The sequence below is a fragment of the Malaclemys terrapin genome, chromosome 4 (genome assembly GCF_027887155.1).
Source record: "Malaclemys terrapin pileata isolate rMalTer1 chromosome 4, rMalTer1.hap1, whole genome shotgun sequence".
NCBI lineage: Eukaryota > Metazoa > Chordata > Testudines > Emydidae > Malaclemys > Malaclemys terrapin.
The window spans coordinates 98,636,009-98,654,639 of NC_071508.1; the positions used below are offsets into that span (position 1 = coordinate 98,636,009).

Consider the following 18,631-nt stretch of genomic DNA (forward strand, 5'->3'; position numbering starts at 1 on the left):
GGAGAGGCATAGCTGACAGATGACTCTCCCAACATCTGTGTTATGTACACTGCACAGCTGAGGAACCTTGGATCACTGTCATACTATCTTGGAGATGACCTACACCTTTCTTATATACCCATTATCTGAAAAAAATATATACCATTTGAAAACACTATGATTTTAACAAAAAGTAAATATGACAAGAAAGATTAACATAATTTATAATCATTAAGCTGTTCACATAGCAGCTCAACATGTTGTATAAATGTCCTATACAAAATAATTTATCAGACCTGACATGTTGCACATCATATTGTATTATTTAATATGCTTACTAAAATTTCATGGATCAAGCTCCACTTCTGAAAGCACATAGAAAGCCCTAGAAAAATATTTCTTCATACCCCATGATTTATTTTGATTACCTTTTACAGCTACATGACAAAGTGGAACTCACAAAATTACAAGGTTAAGGTTTACAAAGCTATTGCTTCATATACTAAAATATAACAAATGGTTTCTTTGTCTGTGTAGTGTCTTACTTGAATTTAGTATTCAGCAGCACACTATGCTAAGCACTTAGTTTTCTACTGAATATTTTAATGATTTTAGATAATGCTTACTATAAACATCCTGGCCCACGGTAAAAATGTTAGTGAGACTTTGTATTTGGATTTTTTGGGGTAAGGAAAGACAGACAAGCAATGAATTCTGTAAATTAAAGCAAATCTATTGTTATCAATATGCAGTAAATATTGAGAGGAAAAACAAATAAAAAACCCAACCAACCATGAACAGGAAGAATTTTCAAATGTCACTAGAGGAGTTCAGAGTGGTTCCAGGTTCCTAGTGTAAATTTTAAACATATAGTTTGATCTTCTGTCTTAGCAGGAAGGTCAGAAATTGTATGCATTGGATGGCCAAAAGGACTCCTGCCTAGGAAAAGGATAAACCCAGAGGTCATACTGAACTACTAGAAAAATTATTTCAACTAAACAGATCTTTTATAGAAAACCTTATCGTTCTCTCAGATTGCTGATGACAAAGAAATTCAACAGAGATGGGTGAAAAACAGTGCCCTCTCCTCCCTTTACCCCTCCATTTTTGGGGAATTAAATTTCATGATCAAAAGGTTGTATTTCTAATCTGAAAACAGAATAATGTATAAATGTATTTCTCATGTATCAGTTTATTTGTCAGCCTGAAAACACAAACTATCCAAGTACTCCAATCACTAGAGTGTCTGCCAAGTATTTAAAAATACAAATCCCTCTTTCTTCTTAGCCAGTAGGAGAAATAGCTTGATTAATTTACAGGTTTTCGTTTCTTTATATTGTCTGTGTTTTTCATTTAGCTCTTAAAATATCCAGAGTTCTATGGTCATAGAATCATAGAAACATAGGGCTGGAAGGGGCCTCAAGAAATCATCAAATCCATACCCTGAGCAGGACAAAGTAATCCTAAACTATCCCGGACATGCATTTGTCCAACCTGTTTCTAAAACCTTCTAATGATGGAGACTTCACAATCTCCCTTGGAAGTCTAATCCAGAGATTCACTACTCTTACAATTAGAAAGTTTTTCCTAATATCTATTTTAAACCTCCCTTGCTGCAGATTAAGCCCATTACTTCTTGTCCTACCTTCAGTGGAGACTGAGAACAATTGAGATCTGTCCTCTTTATAACAGCCCTTAACATATTGGAAGACTTATCAGGTCTCCCCTCATTCTTTTTAAACATGCCCAGTTTCTTTTAACACTTCTTCATATGTCAAGTTTTCTAAACCTATTTGATCATTTTTGTTGCTCTCCTCTGGACTCCCTTAAATTTCTCCACATCCTTCCTAAATTGTACTGCCCAGAATTGGACACAATATTTCAGCTGAGGCCTCACCAGTGCTGAGTAAAGGAGGACCTCCTTTGTCTTACATACAACCCTCCTGTTAATACACCCCAGAATCATATTAGTCTTTTTTGCAGCTTGTCTTTTGCAGGAGTTCCATATAGTCTAGGTACAGCTCCTGTAAAAATTCTGTCTCCTGCATTTATGAGCCTCTCTTTATTGACTGACAGTTTCATTGTTCCAGTGGAATGTAGTGTAGTATAAAGCCATGGGAAGGGGGAGAGAGACAGTTTCATACAGGATTCTGAGTCTCGGAAGTTGATATGAACTTCCTTCCATGGGGAGTCAGTGCAAGAAGCAGATCACTAGTTTGATGTGTTCATGAGCACCTAGTCTAAGCAGATGAGCTGCAGCACTCTCTACCAGCTTTAGTTTTATCAGAATATGTGATATGGCCATAAAAAAAGCTAATGCGGTCTTGGGATGCATCAAGCAAGGTATTTCCAGTAGAGATAAGGAGGTGTTAGTACCGTTATACAAGGCACTGGTGAGACCTCATCTGGAATACTGTGTGCAGTTCTGGTCTCCCATGTTTAAAAAGGATGAATTCAAACTGGAACAGGTACAGAGAAGGGCTACTAGGATGATCGACAGAATGGAAAACCTGTCTTATGAAAGGAGACTCAAAGAGGTTGGCTTGTTTAGCCTAACCAAAAGAAGGCTGAGGGGAGATATGATTGCGCTCTATAAATGTATCAGAGGGATAAATACCAGGAGAGTTTATTTAAGTTCAGTAACAATGTGGACACAAGAACAAATGGATATAAACTGGCCATCAGGAAGTTTAGACTTGAAATTAGATGAAGGTTTCTAACCATCAGAGGAATTAAGTTCTGGAACAACCTTCCAAGGGGAGCAGTGGGGGCAAAAGACTAAGCTTGATAAGTTTATGGAGGGGATGGTATGATGGGATAGCCTAATTTTGGCAATTAATTAGTGTTTGACTATTAGTGGTAAATATGCCCAATGGCTTGTGATTGATGTTAGATGGGGTGGGATCTGAGTTACTACAGATAATTCTTTCCTGGGTGTCTAGCTGGTGAGTCTTCCCCACATGCTCAGGGTTTAGCTGATCGCCATATTTGGGGTCGGGAAGGAATTTTCCTCCAGGGCAGATTGGCAGAGGCCCTGCGGGGTTTTCGCCTTCCTCTGCAGCGTAGGGCACAGGTCACTTGCTAGAAGATTCTCTGCACCTTGAAGTCTTTAAACCATGATTTGAGGACTTCAATGGCTCAGACATAGGTTTGATACAGGAGTGGGTGGGTGAGATTCTGTGGCCTGCGTTGTGCAGGAAGTCAGACTAGATGATCATAATGGTCCCTTCTGACCTTAAAGTCTATGATTCACTCCTATATAAGAATCGCAATAATAAAAAAATCTGGAGGTCACAAATGTGAAAACTCATTAGCGGGTTTGCATCCGATAGGATGATGTGCAGTCTTCTGGCCAGCACAGATAGAAGCAGGTGCTTTGTCTCACCACTGCTACCCAAGCATCCTATTGCAATGATGAGTTCTAAAGGACCACATGAAATAATATGAGTGAAGATGCCCATCACTATGACTGAAGTCATTATTTGCATGCTGCTGGCACTTTTGTTCATGTTGTCTTACCAGTTCTCAACAGTTTTATGTGTGTTGTAAAACATAGGGAATTGGATTAAGCCAGTGGGATGCCACAGGTGAAGGAATAAGTTGCTCCTAACACCACCTTAGTCTGTCTGAGAAGGACCTGTGCCATTTCAAGGCATTTTCTTGGAGGCAGGGCAGGAATGTCTGGTGACCAATGGTACCAAATGCTACTGAGACACCTGAGAGAGGATGGGTATGGATGTATTTTTCTTTTGTATGTATAAGAGGAGGCCATCCACCAGAGCAACCTAATGCTATTCAGAAGCCCAAGAAAATGGCATTGGTGATTGTTTATGGCTGGCTTCTAAATTTATCTTGCTTAGAAAAGGGAGATTAGACATTGGGTGGTAGCTCAAGAGATCTCTAGCATAAAGCAATGTTTTCTGTAGTATAGGTTGGACTACTAGATGGGGCTTTAGAGTGGGTGGAAGATTCCCCTCATAAAAGATGGCCAGCTTTTAGAAGGGGTCCCAGGTATTTTCTACTGACTCAAGAAGGTGAGGGGTCAAACCAAAAAAAAAAGATAGAATGTCTTCACAGGATCAATAAGATGTTGTAGTTGCTAAAAGCCAGAAACATGGCAGAACTTTATATAGGGCGAAATCTTGGCCCCATTTAAGTCAATGGTAGTTTTGCCATCATCTCTAAAGGGACCAAGATTTCATCTTCAGTGTGCAGGAGTTGATCAGATGTGTTAGTAACACTAAGACAGACATTGTTTCCTCAAACTTTCTTCTGGTGGATTGCCACTAAAATAATAAGGTAAAAGTGGAAAGAGAGAAAAAAAGTTACCGTATTATAAATTCTCATTGAAATCCTTACCAACTATTCCTCAACACGAAATACAATTTAGTTTTCTAAGATTATTTTCAGGTTACAGACTATTATGCTGCTTTCACTGAATAGGACACTTAGAAGTAGAAACAATTACAAAAATGACTGTCACAAGAGCATACATTTTATTTTATTTAGTGATAAGATAAGTTTAGGAGCATATATCAAGACCAAAATGGTCTTGGTCACTAATTTAGGCAATAAATCATAGGTCAATGATGGCAAACAGATGCTAACAAGGAAATGTATTATTTAATATTGCCATGTGTTATAAAAATGTAAGTGTATTTAAGACGTCTTAAATTTTTATAATAATTTCATTTAATACATTACTGTTTTGACACATACAAGAATAAAATTTATAGATCCCAATCTGTAGATGTTTCCTCTTCTGTGAATGTGGGGTATATTCCAGAGATAAAAAAAAGAAGAGCAAGAGAGAAAACAATGTATTGTTGTTTTGTAGTGAACACTGTCAGTACTGAAATTCATTAGATGAACAAGACTACACATGTGTACTTTACAGAACTAGCAGTTTTTCCTCAAAATTCCCAGGAAACACAAATAGCAATAAGATTTTAAACATTTAAATTCTGAACTGTAGTAGCCAAGTATTTTTCTTATCTATGGGATAGCAAAGAGCCTAGTGTTTGGTACAAGGTTAACATGGACTTTAAAAATATACAAAAGGTCAATATTTTAAATAATCCATGATAAACCTTGTACTTTATGTAACTTGGGAAATTTTTATCCCTCAACTTCCTTCTCCCCCCACATTAGTTTAATTCTTCCAGTGCTATGGTAAAATGTTCAACAAGATTATTTGAAGAATCATTAAAAACCAAAATCTCTTCCAATACTTCTCACATACACCCATCATCTTCCCAAGAGCCATGAAAGCCACAGAGCATTGCCCTTTGGTTCAAGTACTAAAATCTGAAAGCTCAGGGAAAGCAGTCATGATTTTCAGTCAGGTCAGCCACACTAGAAACAGAACCATTGTGCACATCTCTCTCTTTCCACCTCTATATTGCTCCCTCCAGTACAGCAGGCCATGGTCTCCTAGCAGGTAGAGCAGATAAGACTATGTTGACTTTTTCAAACAATCATTTTTGTTTCACTGTAACAACATGACTGCTCAGTTAATGACTTATTTTGTTTGTATATCATTTTGTTTAACTTTCCTTTTCAATCAGGTCTCTCAAGTATCAACACAGTTCCCTTTCTTGCAAGTGCTACAGTCAATGCTTTAAAACACTTGAGGAAGCAGTGATCAGTGTATGGAAACTAAATTCTCTTCATTAAATCTACTGAAGCAGATATTAAAAATGCATTTAATATACTAGCAATGGTTGGTGGGCATCACTGACTGTGACAGGCCAGTTACTGATGAGCTGCTGTCAGACGGCCTTCTCAGCAGGAATCTCTGTCTAAGGCTGCTGAAGGACAGCAATATCTTCCCTTGTGTGTAAGCTCTATTCATCTCCCAAGTATTTACTAAATCACAGGCCTCTGCACACAAACCCTGCGTTTCAGTGCATGCTAACAAATGATGGATGGCCTAGTCAATTCGTTATGTCCTGAAAGCGTGATTTCCTGCCATTCCAATCATCAAACCTCTAGAGCCTTCAGAGCTGATCAGTCCTGGAAAATATATTTTGTAGGCTCTATTAAAGGAGTAGAGGTTCCTTCCATTATGAGTCTCAAACTTTTTTCCTCCTGGCTGCTTTAAAAAAATATATATATATATTATACACACACACACACACACAAAACCATCACTATTATCTGTGTAAAGTATTCAATGTTCAGGGCGTACATCATTAGCATGTTAGTAAAATAGGACTCTCCTAGAATATTAGCTAGTGGATTTAATTTGGCTAAATAAAATAAAAACATTCTAATTTTTACAGTAAACACATATTTACCATTTTTATAGATATGACCTCTTTATTATGTAACCTACAGAGCATCTAAAACTTTTTCTTGTATAATGGCGCTCATTTGAACAAATACCTTCTAGAGGAATAAAGCTCTCACAAGGACACATTCCCTTTGTATTATTCAATCCCTGTGAAATATATCAACAACTTCTTTATTGTATTCCTGCTAAAGGGAGAAGCCATTTAGGAATAAACTTCATGTGTTCCAAAGATACGCTGGCTGTCAAAGGAATAAAGTTTCTAGATTTTTTTTAAATAATAAGGTAATTTGACACCTTCTTTTCTACATGCTAAGAGAACATTTTATATTTAGCTTTGCTAGTCAATGACATATAGGAGCAAAAAACACATACATCTCATACCTTTTACTCAGACAAACAATTGAACAAGTTGGTCTACTGCAGCTAGAGCGTCAGCTGTGCTTAGATATATTTTGGCTCATGGTGGGGAACAGAGCTGAGCTAACAAAGTAAATAACCATCTGGTGATCCTAAAAACTAAGTTTTCTATTTCTCTGCTTGCTAGGTATGATCCATCCAGATCCAGCACAAGCCTTTCCACAATGCCCTGCCATTCACCTCTACCTTGACCTGGAGATTAAGCTCACTTTTATTGCACACAGAGGTCATCTGTATTAGGTCAAAATTCAAAGTCCCTTGTCAGCTAAGGTTGATATATTCCAACCTTTCCTACTCTAATGCATCAAATTTTTCATGGTGAGGTCATATTCAGCAGACAGTGTATTCAGCAATTTATTGTGCCATTGTAATATAGCTCAGACTATGATTGTCCACAAAGCTATCACATGAATAAAATATTTTTCACTACGATGTACCAAATCTCTTCTTCCCGTAAAACTCTTAACCTGAACTTGTTTTCAGACTTCAGAAGAATGATACCATGAGTAATTGTCCCTGAAGTACAATCAGAATTACCATTTTTACTATTACAGTCCTTCACTACACAAAATATGACTATAACAATAGCCCAAAATCCATGAGTCAATTAAAAAAAAAAAATCACATATGGTCAGTGTTAAATCTTCCATGCCATCCTTACTCAACAGCCACAATAATCTGGCCTTAAATCTACAGACATCTGTTTGTCTTTCAGAGGACACCAAAGTTGCTGCACGATGAAATACCGCAAAGGACAAAAGTGGAACAACACTTATATTACTATGCTACTAATTATTATTACAAATATATAACTTTACAAAGCATCACATTAAAGTAGGTTGTGACCACCAAAGATGAGTACAATTAGTTTATTCCTTTAATAAGTTTATTCTTTCCTCTGTATTTAAGACAAGTGCACCTGATATACAACAATGGTATTTTGAAGTATAGCACATTTCTAGGAAATTTATTTCCAAATATGCTTCAACAGGATGCTTTAGTCTTTATACTTCACCATTAGATCCCACCAATTTCAATGGGCTTTGAATAAAGGCATGGCCTGATTTTAACACATTTGTTATTGTACAAATTCCTCAGGACAAGAAAGACTCATGCTTTACCTAGCCAACATGACTGCTCTAATTCAGATGCTTCCCCACGTGACAGTTCCTGCTCCATAGCCATCATAGTTGAACATTTCACAATTGTAACAAGCACTGCTCTTTGAAGAGATGAACTAGCAAAAGAAATAAGCTATAGCTGTCACATCTCAGCTATAACAACCCTGCATACATCTCAGAATAGACAGAGAGGAAAATAAAATAAAAGGTCTTCAACCCAATGTTCTTACCCCCTTCAAGTATGGACAAATCTACTCCACAAATATAAAAGCAAAATAAACAAAAACCGTTAAGAGAAAAAATTCACACTTCCACCCAAAAAATAAGTCTTCAAACTTTCTTCTTCCCCATTAACTCTTCAAGAGTGGAGTAAGCACAACTTTCATTTTGGTTCTGTACTACTGCAGTCTCACACGGATTTTGGTCATTTCCATGCAACTTGTCTTGTAAAAAGTTCAGGTCAAGTCTTGAAAAGATACTTTGCATTTTAGCGTTAGACACAAATCGTGTGCATGCATGTGCAGGGTTACTTATACACAATGGTTTTTTGGAAGCCATATCCTACCTTACTGGGTAAGCTTCACTAACAGTTACAGTCTCAGCCATACATATATTCTATGTCATGGCTAAAATGTAGATTAAAACACCTCTCCAGATTCAACTCAGCAATCAGCCTTTTAACAGCTTCTTTATAACAGAAGTTACAATTTCCACTTTTTTTCTCTTACTTAATTGGCCTCTCAGAGTTGGGAAGACAACTCCCACCTGTTTATGCTCTCTGTATGTGTGTGTATATATATCTCCTCAATATTTATTCCACTCTATATGCATCCGAAGAAGTGGGCTTTAGTCCACGAAAGCTTATGCTCTAATAAACTTGTTAGTCTCTAAGGTGCCACAAGTACTCCTGTTCTTTTTGCGGATACAGACTAACACGGCTGCTACTCTGAAACCTGTCAAAAATTTCCACACTGCAACTTACTCAAGTAATTGGGAACTTATAGTCTAATTCACTCACTATAAAGTTATTTTGACTGTAACAGAGCTCATTGTAATTGGTTGTTATAACATACAAGATTTCAATAAGTTTATACAGAATTTTTCAAGCCTCCAACTGAATAAGATCTCATCACATATTCTCAGGCCATTTACGTGCTTAGCTAAATGTAGCTTGAAGTGCAAGTTAAATTTTAAATTATATTAGCTTTTGCTCCAAATACTATTGACAAAGCGAAACAGTGGTGTAACATATCATCCATAAATGAGGGTACTGAATTTGAAGGCTCACAGACAAAAAAAAAAAAAAAATTAAAACCTCTCAAGGAAACTAGTATTTGTGTAGGTGTTGGAGATGGTATATGTGACATTGTGCACTCTATAAGGTTTTATAAAAACCATAGTAAGTGAATATAATGTAACTAGAATAGTTTTATAAAAATATGATAAGTGAATATAATGTAATTGGAATATGCTTCATGCAAAAGGTCTCTTGTAAGGTATCATTACAAAGCTTATAATCTACTGAGTGTGATCATCCTATTTGTATAAATGTACCACTCTTGTACCTAAAACTAGAAATATGAAATATAACTGAGGGCCTACTGTAATTATGTAAAGTGTGGGCCATTAATGGTGGTTTGGAATCTTGATGACTCCCATTGTCTGCAGATGGCTGTGTTTACCTGTATATGTGTGTGCTGGCAAGTAGGTAATGAAGTCTTGCAGTGACATGTGATCATGTCACCTGAACTGGAATCCATCTTTAACCTGGTGCTTTTCCAGTGGGGGGAAGAGGGGGAACCCAGAGGGACAAAGGGTTCCCGCCTTATGCAAAAGATATATAAAGGGGTGGAAGAGAACAGAGGGGGAGGAGGAGCCATCATGAAGAATCCCCTAGGTATCACCTGAGCTGGAACAAGAGCTGTACCAGGGGAAAGAATTGTGCCCAGGCCTGGAAGGTGTCCAGTCTGAGAAAAAGCTTACTGAAGCATCTCTGAGGATGAGATTATCTGTATTTAGTTTGATTAGACATAGATTTGCGCATTTTATTTTATTTTACTTAGTGACTTACTTTGTTCTGTCTGTTACTACTTGGAACCACTTAAATCCTACTGTCTGTATTTAATAAAATCACTTTTTATTTAGTATTTTACTCAGAGTATGTATTAATACCTGGGGGAGCAAACAACTGTGCATATCTCTCTATCAGTGTTACAGAGGGCGAACAATTTATGAGTTTGCCCTGCATAAGTTTTATGCAGGGTAAAACGGATTTATTTGGGTTTAGACCCCACTGGGAGTTGGGCATCTGAGTGCTAAAGACAAGCACACTTCTGTGAGCTGTTTTCGGGTAAACTTGCAGCTTTGGGACAAGTGATTCAGACCCTGGGTCTGTGTTGGAGCAGACGGGAGTGTCTGGCTCAGCAAGACAGGGTGCTGGAGTCCTGAGCTGGTAGGGAAAACAGAAGCAGGGGTAGTCTTTGCACATCGGGTGGCAGCTCCCAAGGGGGGTTCCGTGATCCAACCCGTCACAGTATATATTCCAAATAAACTAAACTGGTGCACTACTGCAAAGAGTTGCCACTTTTAAAGGTAGAACTGAAACATATAATGACTGCTTAGGTTTACATATCTACCTGAGGATCGAATCCTGCTTTTTCCTCACATGAGTGAGTAGTCCCATTGAAATCAATGAGATGATTTGTGTAAACAAGGCATGAAAAATTCACTCACGGATGGCCACCGGGAAAATGTCCCCAGCAAGTGGTAAGGAGGAGCAAAGCTATGAATTTTTCCTGTATTTAAAATTTCATATTTTAATAACAATGCTTATAGTCCTTACAAATGCCCAGACAGCCTTCCAAGTGCAAGCACAACCTGTTATGTTGCTGTTTTCTTAAATCTGAAAACAAACAGCCACTACCTCTACTACTTAACAAGCATTCCCAATCAACCCACCAATCACTTTCACTTTCTGCTACTATTCAGAAACCCATGGGTAGAGGTGAAACTGACAAGAATCATGTCAATTTTACTCTGCTGTTGCTTAGAGCTTTCCCAGGCAGCAGATGACTTAGGGACTGATGCTACTCATGAGAAAGATGACACCCTTTATTTCTTCCTTTACAAAATAAAAGGAGGCTGGAAGAGGTAAGACAACAGGAACCCTCACCCTCCCATCTCAAAACAGCCAGAAAGCTCTGGGTGGTAGTGATGATGCTGGAAGAAGAGGAAGAGAGGGAGCTAACTTGATTTATATATTTTTAATAAGATTACAAATGTGGTTGATAGAGGTAATGGTGTTGATGTATACTTGTGCATATCACTTGGTACCGCTTGACATTTTAATTAAGAAACTAGACGACCACAAAAATCAACATGGCATACATTAATTGGATTAAAAACTGGCTATCAGGGTCTTAAAATTTAATTGTAAACAGGGAATCATCATTGAGCAGGTGTGTTTCTAGTGGAATCTCACAAGGAATGTTTCTTAGATCTATTCTATTTACCATTTTTATCAATAATCTGGAAGAAAAGATAAAATAATCACTGATAAAATTTGCAAATAACAAAAAGGTTGGGAGAATTGGTAAATAATGAAGAAGGTAGATCACTAATATAGAGAAATCTGGATTATTAAGTAATCTGGGCACATACAAACAATATGCATTTCAGTACAGACAAATGTCTATCCTGGAAAGCAGAGATTGAAAAAAACTTGGGATCATGATGGCTAATCAGATGAATATGAGCTCCCAGAGCAAATGCAGCCTAAAAAGCTAACGTGATCTTTGAATACAAAAAGAAAAGAATATCGAGGAAGAGAAGGGAGGTTATATTATCTCTGTGTTTGGCATTGGTGTGACCGCTACTGGAATACTGTACCCATTTCTGGTCTCCACAATTCAAGAAAGATATTGAAAAATTGGAGAGGATTCAAAGAAGAGTCACAAGAATGATCTATGGATCCATGCCTTATAGTAAAAGTTCCAAGGAGCTCAATTTATTCAGCTTAATAAAGAAAAGGTTAAAGGGTGATTTTTTTTTTTTTGTTTATTAGCGATTACCTTGGCTTGTTGGATTTTTGAATTAAGGACATAGTCTATGGAACTGCAGCACTGCACCCTCCAGTCTAACAAAGTGGAGTGTAATTGGCAATTTAAACAAAAAAGTTAAAGTTAACTGCATTGTTTTCCATCTGTAGCTGCTAGTAAAAGGCCTATCAGTTCTGTGGTATGCAATCATGACACCCCCATTGCACATTACTGATACATAGATTTGTGGGCTCAAAGTACCTGATAAAGGATATGTGGGGAGGTGAACAGAAAGTTCCTGAATGTGTTTGAAAGTTTGTGTGATGTTAAATCAACATGTTAAACCAGTGCAACCTTGTGTATGAACACTCATATCAGATTAGACAGTCCACAATCCAAGGTGCATCAGTTAGCTAAAGGTGTGATGTTAAACTGATTTAATTAAATTGGTGCAAGTTGTGTGCATAGATGATCCAGAGTTTTATAAGCAGAGGAAAGGGAACGCTTGTTGAAGGTTGAGGGCTGGTATACACTGAAACTTTAGATCAGCATAGCTACTCCTCTCAGAGGTGTGAAAAATTCACACCCCTGAGAGACATAGCTATGCCAACCTAACCCCCAGTGTAGACAGTGCTAAGTCGATGGAAGAATTCTTTCATCAACCTAGCAACCTCCTCTTGGGGAGGTGGATTCACTACAGTGACAGGAGAACCCCTCCCATCACTGTAATCTGTGTCCACAGTAAAGTGTTACAGTGATGCAGCTACAGCTGTGCCGCTGTAGCGTTTTAAGTGTAGACATACCCTCATTCTACAGCTAATTCTACAAGGAGTATGTCAGTACTAGAAATGCTATAGCAGCACAGCTGTAGGGGCGCTGCTGTAGTGTAGACACAACAGCAACAGAATTTTTTCATCAATTTAGCAGAGTCTATACCAGGGGCTTAATTACATCACACAGGGCATGACATTTTTTACAACCCAAGTGACATACTTAAGCCAAGCTAACTTTTTAATGTAGACCAGACCAAGTGGACTCCAATCTCTGCAAAGCCTGCAGCTACTTCTGGGGTCTCAACTGCTGAAAAACTATTTTCATTTATTTTAAAATATTAAATTTGGGAGGGAGGTGGGAGCTTGCTTTGTAACTGAAATAGAAGTCCAAATATTTGAAAGGCCTCTCATGGAATCTTCAGTTGAATGATTTTCCAAAATTCCAGCTTGCTGATTAATAAATCCCAGTGGACAGCTGTCACAGTCACAAAAAATGCAACCACAATGTGCATTTTTACTTGCTACCTCAGCAGAGGTTAATAAGAGAATGAGAAGGGAGGCTGAACTACCCTCTTACTCATAGAGGTAGTCCATCCAGCTCAGTGTTGAAGCATATCGGTAGAGAGGCTCAAAAAGTTGGCGTTGCATGATTTATTTTCTGTGAAGGAATACATTTAGGCCAGGGAAAGATCATTACTTCAGAGTAATTCACCAACACTTGGTCTACACTAGGAACTTATGTCAGCATAATTACACTGTCAGGCGTGTAAAAAATCCACAGCCCCGAGTGACGTAGTTATACTGACCTATTCCCCAGTTTAGACAGTACTATGTCAATGGGAGGGCTTCTCCTGTCCACATAGCTGCCGCCTCTCAGGGAGGTGGAGTACCTTCGCCGACGACGGGAGAAGCTCTCCTATCAGAACAGGTAGCATCTTCACAAAAACAACAAATTGTAAACCCCCCCCAAACAAACATTATGCCTACATAAAGCACTGAGAATATAGTCCTAAATACCCAGAAAACATAAGTTTAAAACATCCCACATGGCTGCCACTATCACCTCATAACCCTCATATCAACCCCCTTCCCAAAAGCCTGGGAAAGAAGATGAGCTTTGCAGCCTCCTGAAGGTTAACAAACATGACCTCTATCATAGCTGGCAGGAAGTAAATGCAAGAAATGAGGCCCAACTCCTCATGGAGAACATCCTGTCATCCATGCTCTTCAGTTTTGTCCAAATAGGTATTAACCTGACTGCATTGTTGATCTTAATTGAAGGAGTACCAGAAGGTGAGATGGGTTAATGCTCATCTAGGCAGGTGGTCCTTGATTGAGCCTTAAACCAACCCAATAGTGGCACGATGTGCAGAGAAAAGTTACAGCAGGGTCTGCAGGCCATTCCTTTCCCTGTACTAGAAGGAAAGGGAAATAGCATCCCAAGCAGGATTCCCCCTCAATTTCCCCTAGTCAGGGTTCAATACAATGATGGCTCATTCAGGCAAGTGGATCTATTTGGAGTTTGGGGTTCACATTGGGTAACCAGAGCTCTTATTTGGGGGGATCCTTTATTTTGACCCCCATCAGGTCACACGAGACAAACGTTACCCCCAGATGACTGTATGCTGCACTATGAGGGTGTGTGTGTGTGTGATTTTGCACCATGTAGAATTTTGTACAACGCAGAAAACCACCTTGCAGGGCTGCCCTTAAAAACAAGATCTGGCTCCTATAATCCACGCATGGAGATTGCAGGCCACCCCACCAGCCCAGAGGAGTGGAGGCTGCACTGGCATAGGGTGGCAGCCCAAAGGTGGGGGGTTGAGACAGACTTACCTAGGAAATCTCTCCTTCAGCTTCCTCAGGCTCTGTCTGGTGGGCTGCACGTGCCCCAGGAACTGGGCTATTTCATCATACTGGGCTTTGCTCAGCTTCATGTCTCGCCCTCAGGAGCTTCCCACTCACACAACGCAGGGGCTGCAGCAGCCAAAGGGGGGGGGGAGGGGCGCCCGCTCTAATCCTAGGGGATGGAGAAAGAAGAGAATGGCGCTCCAGCCGCAGCAAGGCTGTGACGCCCCGCGCGAGCGCACAGCGCTGAAAAAGCCCAATGCCCATGCGCGACAGTTACCGGCTCCTGCCACCCCGCCCTTCAGGCATAAGGAGGAGGGGGAAGAACGAGCGGCGGCGGCGGCGATTGGGAGGAGTTAACGTTTGGGGGCGGGGCTGCAGGGTTATGCGCGCTGTGGGCGGGCTCTGACTATGCATGAGGCCGTAGCTGCTGCTGCGGCCGTCTGGCTACTGTCCCGCGGTGCGCCTCCTTTCCAGCCGCTGGCGCAATGGGAGTGGAGAGCGTGCCTGCTTCCCCACCCCCCGCAGCGCAGTGGCGCGGCTACTCCATGGCTGCTGGCCTTATCTCCAAACGGTTGCATAACGTCGTTATGCTGTTCTTTGCCCCTTCCATGGGACGTGGAAGTGCAGTCTCCGGAAAGACCAGTTTGGGGAGGCCGGGGGTGGGTGAACCATGAACCCTTTACTCATCTTGAGAGGGATAAAAAAAAAGATGGAGGTACTTGTCCCGTGACTCGCTTCCTTCCCTGGCCTGCATCTTTGCACTGACCAGGAAGTGGCTCACACTGCCAATAGTATCAGAGGGGTAGCTGGGTTAGTCTGAATCTGTAAAAAGCAACAGAGGGTCCTGTGGCTCCTTTAAGACTAACAGAAGTATTGGGAGCATAAGCTTTCGTGGGTAAGAACCTCCTTGCATCTGAAGAAGTGAGGTTCTTACCCACGAAAGCTTATGCTCCCAATACTTCTGTTAGTCTTAAAGGTGCCACTGGACCCTCTGTTGCTTTTTACTGCCAATAGTGTGGCTAAAGGGCTCATACAAGCTGCGGGACACGGGGGTACGGTTTGGGAAGAACAAGAGTTGGCACCCTCTGTGTGTGCCCAGAGCTCTATGGATCCTAAAACTGCCACTCGGAGGTCACACCTCCTGACCACTCTGTTACTTTTAATCTTCCTCTCCCTTAGTCCTTTCTCCTTTTCTGCCTTCAAGGAGATGCTGATGTGCCCCTCTAGTTCCTTATTTCAACCTGTGTAGTATTTTTAAACGTAAATTACTTTTCACCATTGTCATTGTTTGTTTATTTGCTTCTGTCAGTTTCAACAGTATAAATATACTGGTCAATGTCATTTGTTTCTAGCTAGCATCTTCCTCTCATGCAGTGTACTTTAGGAATGGCAAACTCAGTACAGTAAGGTTAGTGTAGCTAACAGTAATTTAACATCCAAATAAACATATTAACATAGGATTTTATAAAATATAATTTTAAGCAGAGTGCTCCCATTATGGATTTTATTTTAGTGCTGTGTATTTAAGAATTGTCTAGAAATACCTGGATGATAGGAGCTCCTTTTTAATAGATAATTGTATGTTGTTACCCTCTTCTTGATCCCTCTTAGACAGTTTACTGGATCTTGTGGGTTGTTTTGGTTAGGAGGAGAAAAGGTGATGGAGTCAGGGATTTCTTTGATGCAATCTTGTTTATTTTCAAAGCCTTGTTTCCATGAACACAGTAGAAACCAAATATAAAATAGCTTCTTTGCTTACAGTTCCAGTCCTCTTTAAAAACCCAGCACTTTATTGAAAGCTCTTTCAGCTTTTCCTTAGGGCGAGTCATACTCCATAGCTTTCTGGGGCTACTTTGCGTCTTCTCTATGTCTGTGGTGTTTCTGCCCCGTCTCTCTCACATACACCCCTGCTATCAATCCCTTGTCCCTGCCTTTTCATTCTGCCCACATAATTCAGATTCCTGAATGGCTTTACGTATGGCCAGTGGTTTAGGTGCTGGCTCTTATTGTTTCACATATTGCTAAACAAAGGGGCATTTAATTGTTCCCTCATGTAGCCTGAATGGAAGGCATCCATTATGCCCAACAGCTTCAGCAAGGTTTCTCCCAACACCCAGAATAACAGTATAAACTTGAGGCCCTAGTTCTGAAAAAAAATTATACATGTACTTAAATGTTACACATGCTAAGCCAATGGGACTACTCACATTTGTAAAGTTAAGTACATCTATAAAGTCATAGTGCCAATACCATGTTTTTAGATATAGTGAGTGAAGCAACAAAAATCCTTGAAACTGGCTTAGAAATCATGAGAGATTAAAAATAATATTTTGAGAGCTTTGTGTTTGCCTCCTGGTTTTGAGCCTTTAAACATTGGCATAGTTTGACTTCTATATTGTGGGTGGTCGGACAGCTCAAGTCAGGCCAAGGAGGCTGCACATGGGGGCAGTAAATTCTGTACCTGCCCTAGGCTTGCAGTTTGAGGGGGAATGCCCCCACTCCCAAACTATGCTCATGCCTTTATGGTTCACGTTTTCAAAGTTTTTGCTACCATGAGAGCTAGAAATTTACTTATAAGAAAAAAGAAAACAGATATTCTCACAGGGGTTGTAAGAGCTGGGGCTTTAAGAAAAACACCAAATATTTTGAAACTTGTGATAAATTTGTGCTTTTAGGCAACAACAGACTCATAGACTTTAAGGTCAGAAGGGACCATTATGATCATCTAGTCTGACCTGCACAATGCAATACACAGAATCTCACCCACCCACTCCTGTAACAAACCCCTAACCTATGTCTGAGTTATTGAAGTCCTCAAATCATGGTTTAAAGACCTCAAGGTGCAGAGAATCCTCCAGCAAGTGACCCGTGCCCACGCTGCAGAGGAAGGCGAAAAACCTCCAGGGCCTCTGCCAATCTGCCCTGGAGGAAAATTCCTTCCTGACCCCAAATATGGCGATCAGCTAAACCCTGAGCATGTGGGCAAGACTCACCAGCCAGCACCCAGGAAAAAATTCTCTGTAGTAACTCAGGTCCCACCCCATCTAACATCCCATCACAGACCATTGGGCATATTTACCTACTAATAATCAAAGATCAGTTAATTGTCAAAATTAGGCTATCCCATCATACCATCCCCTCCATAAACTTATCAAGCTTAGTCTTGAAGCCAGATATGTCTTTTCCCCCACTATTCCTCTGGGAAGGCTGTTCCAGAACTTCACTCCTCTAATGGTTAGAAACCTTCGTCTAATTTCAAGTCTAAACTTCCTAGTGTCCAGTCTATATCCATTTGTTCTTGTGTCCACATTGGTACTAATCTTAAATAATTCCTCTCCCTCCCTGATATTTACCCCTCTGATATATTTATAAAGAGCAATCATATCTCCCCTCAGCCTTCTTTTGGTTAGGCTAAACAAGCCAAGCTCTTTGAGTCTCCTTTCATAAGACAGGTTTTCCATTCCTGGGATCATCCTAGTAGCCCTTCTCTGTACCTGTTCCAGTTTGAATTCATCCTTCTTAAACATGGGATACCAGAACTGCACACAATATTCCAGATGAGGTCTCACCAGTGCCTTGTATAACAGTACTAACACCTCCTTATCTTTACTGGAAATACCTCACCTGATGCATCCCAAGACTGCATTAGTTTTTTTAACGGTCATGTCACATTGGCGGCTCATAGTCATCCTGTGATCAACCAATACTCCGAGGTCCTTCTCCTCCTCTGTTACTTCCAACTGATGTGTCCCCAATTTATAACCAAAATTCTTGTTATTAATCCCTAAATGCATGACCTTGCACTTTTCACTATTAAATTTCATCCTATTACTATTACTCCAGTTTACAAGATCATCCAGATCTTCCTGTATGATATCCCAGTCCTTCTCTGTGTTAGCAATACCTCCCAGCTTTGTGTCATCCACAAACTTTATTAGCACTTTTTGTGCCAAGGTCAGTAATAAAAAGATTAAATAAGATTGGTCCCAAAACCGATCCCTGAGGAACTCCACTATTAACCTCCTTCCAGCCTGACAGTTCACCTTTCAGGATGACCCATTGTAGTCTCCCCTTTAACCAGTTCCTTATCCACCTTTCAATTTTCATATTGATCCCCATCTTTTCCAATTTAACTAATAATTCCCCATGTGGAACCGT

General features: G+C 40.0%; 1 protein-coding gene across 9 annotated transcripts in view; it reads right to left on the minus strand.

The window, feature by feature from the left end:
• CDIN1 (CDAN1 interacting nuclease 1) overlaps positions 1-14,715 on the minus strand; it is a 181,088-nt gene extending 166,373 nt beyond the window's left edge. For 5 of the 9 annotated variants that reach the window (XM_054027939.1, XM_054027940.1, XM_054027941.1 and 2 more), the window contains exon 1: positions 14,459-14,714. In XM_054027939.1, the coding sequence (XP_053883914.1) occupies positions 14,459-14,559 (101 nt within the window). In that variant the 5' untranslated portion in view covers positions 14,560-14,714. Of the gene's footprint in view, positions 1-14,458 lie in introns of all 9 variants that reach the window. The other 4 variants (XM_054027938.1, XM_054027937.1, XM_054027936.1 and 1 more) reach the window with 3 other exon arrangements.
• Positions 14,716-18,631: the final 3,916 nt, after the last annotated feature.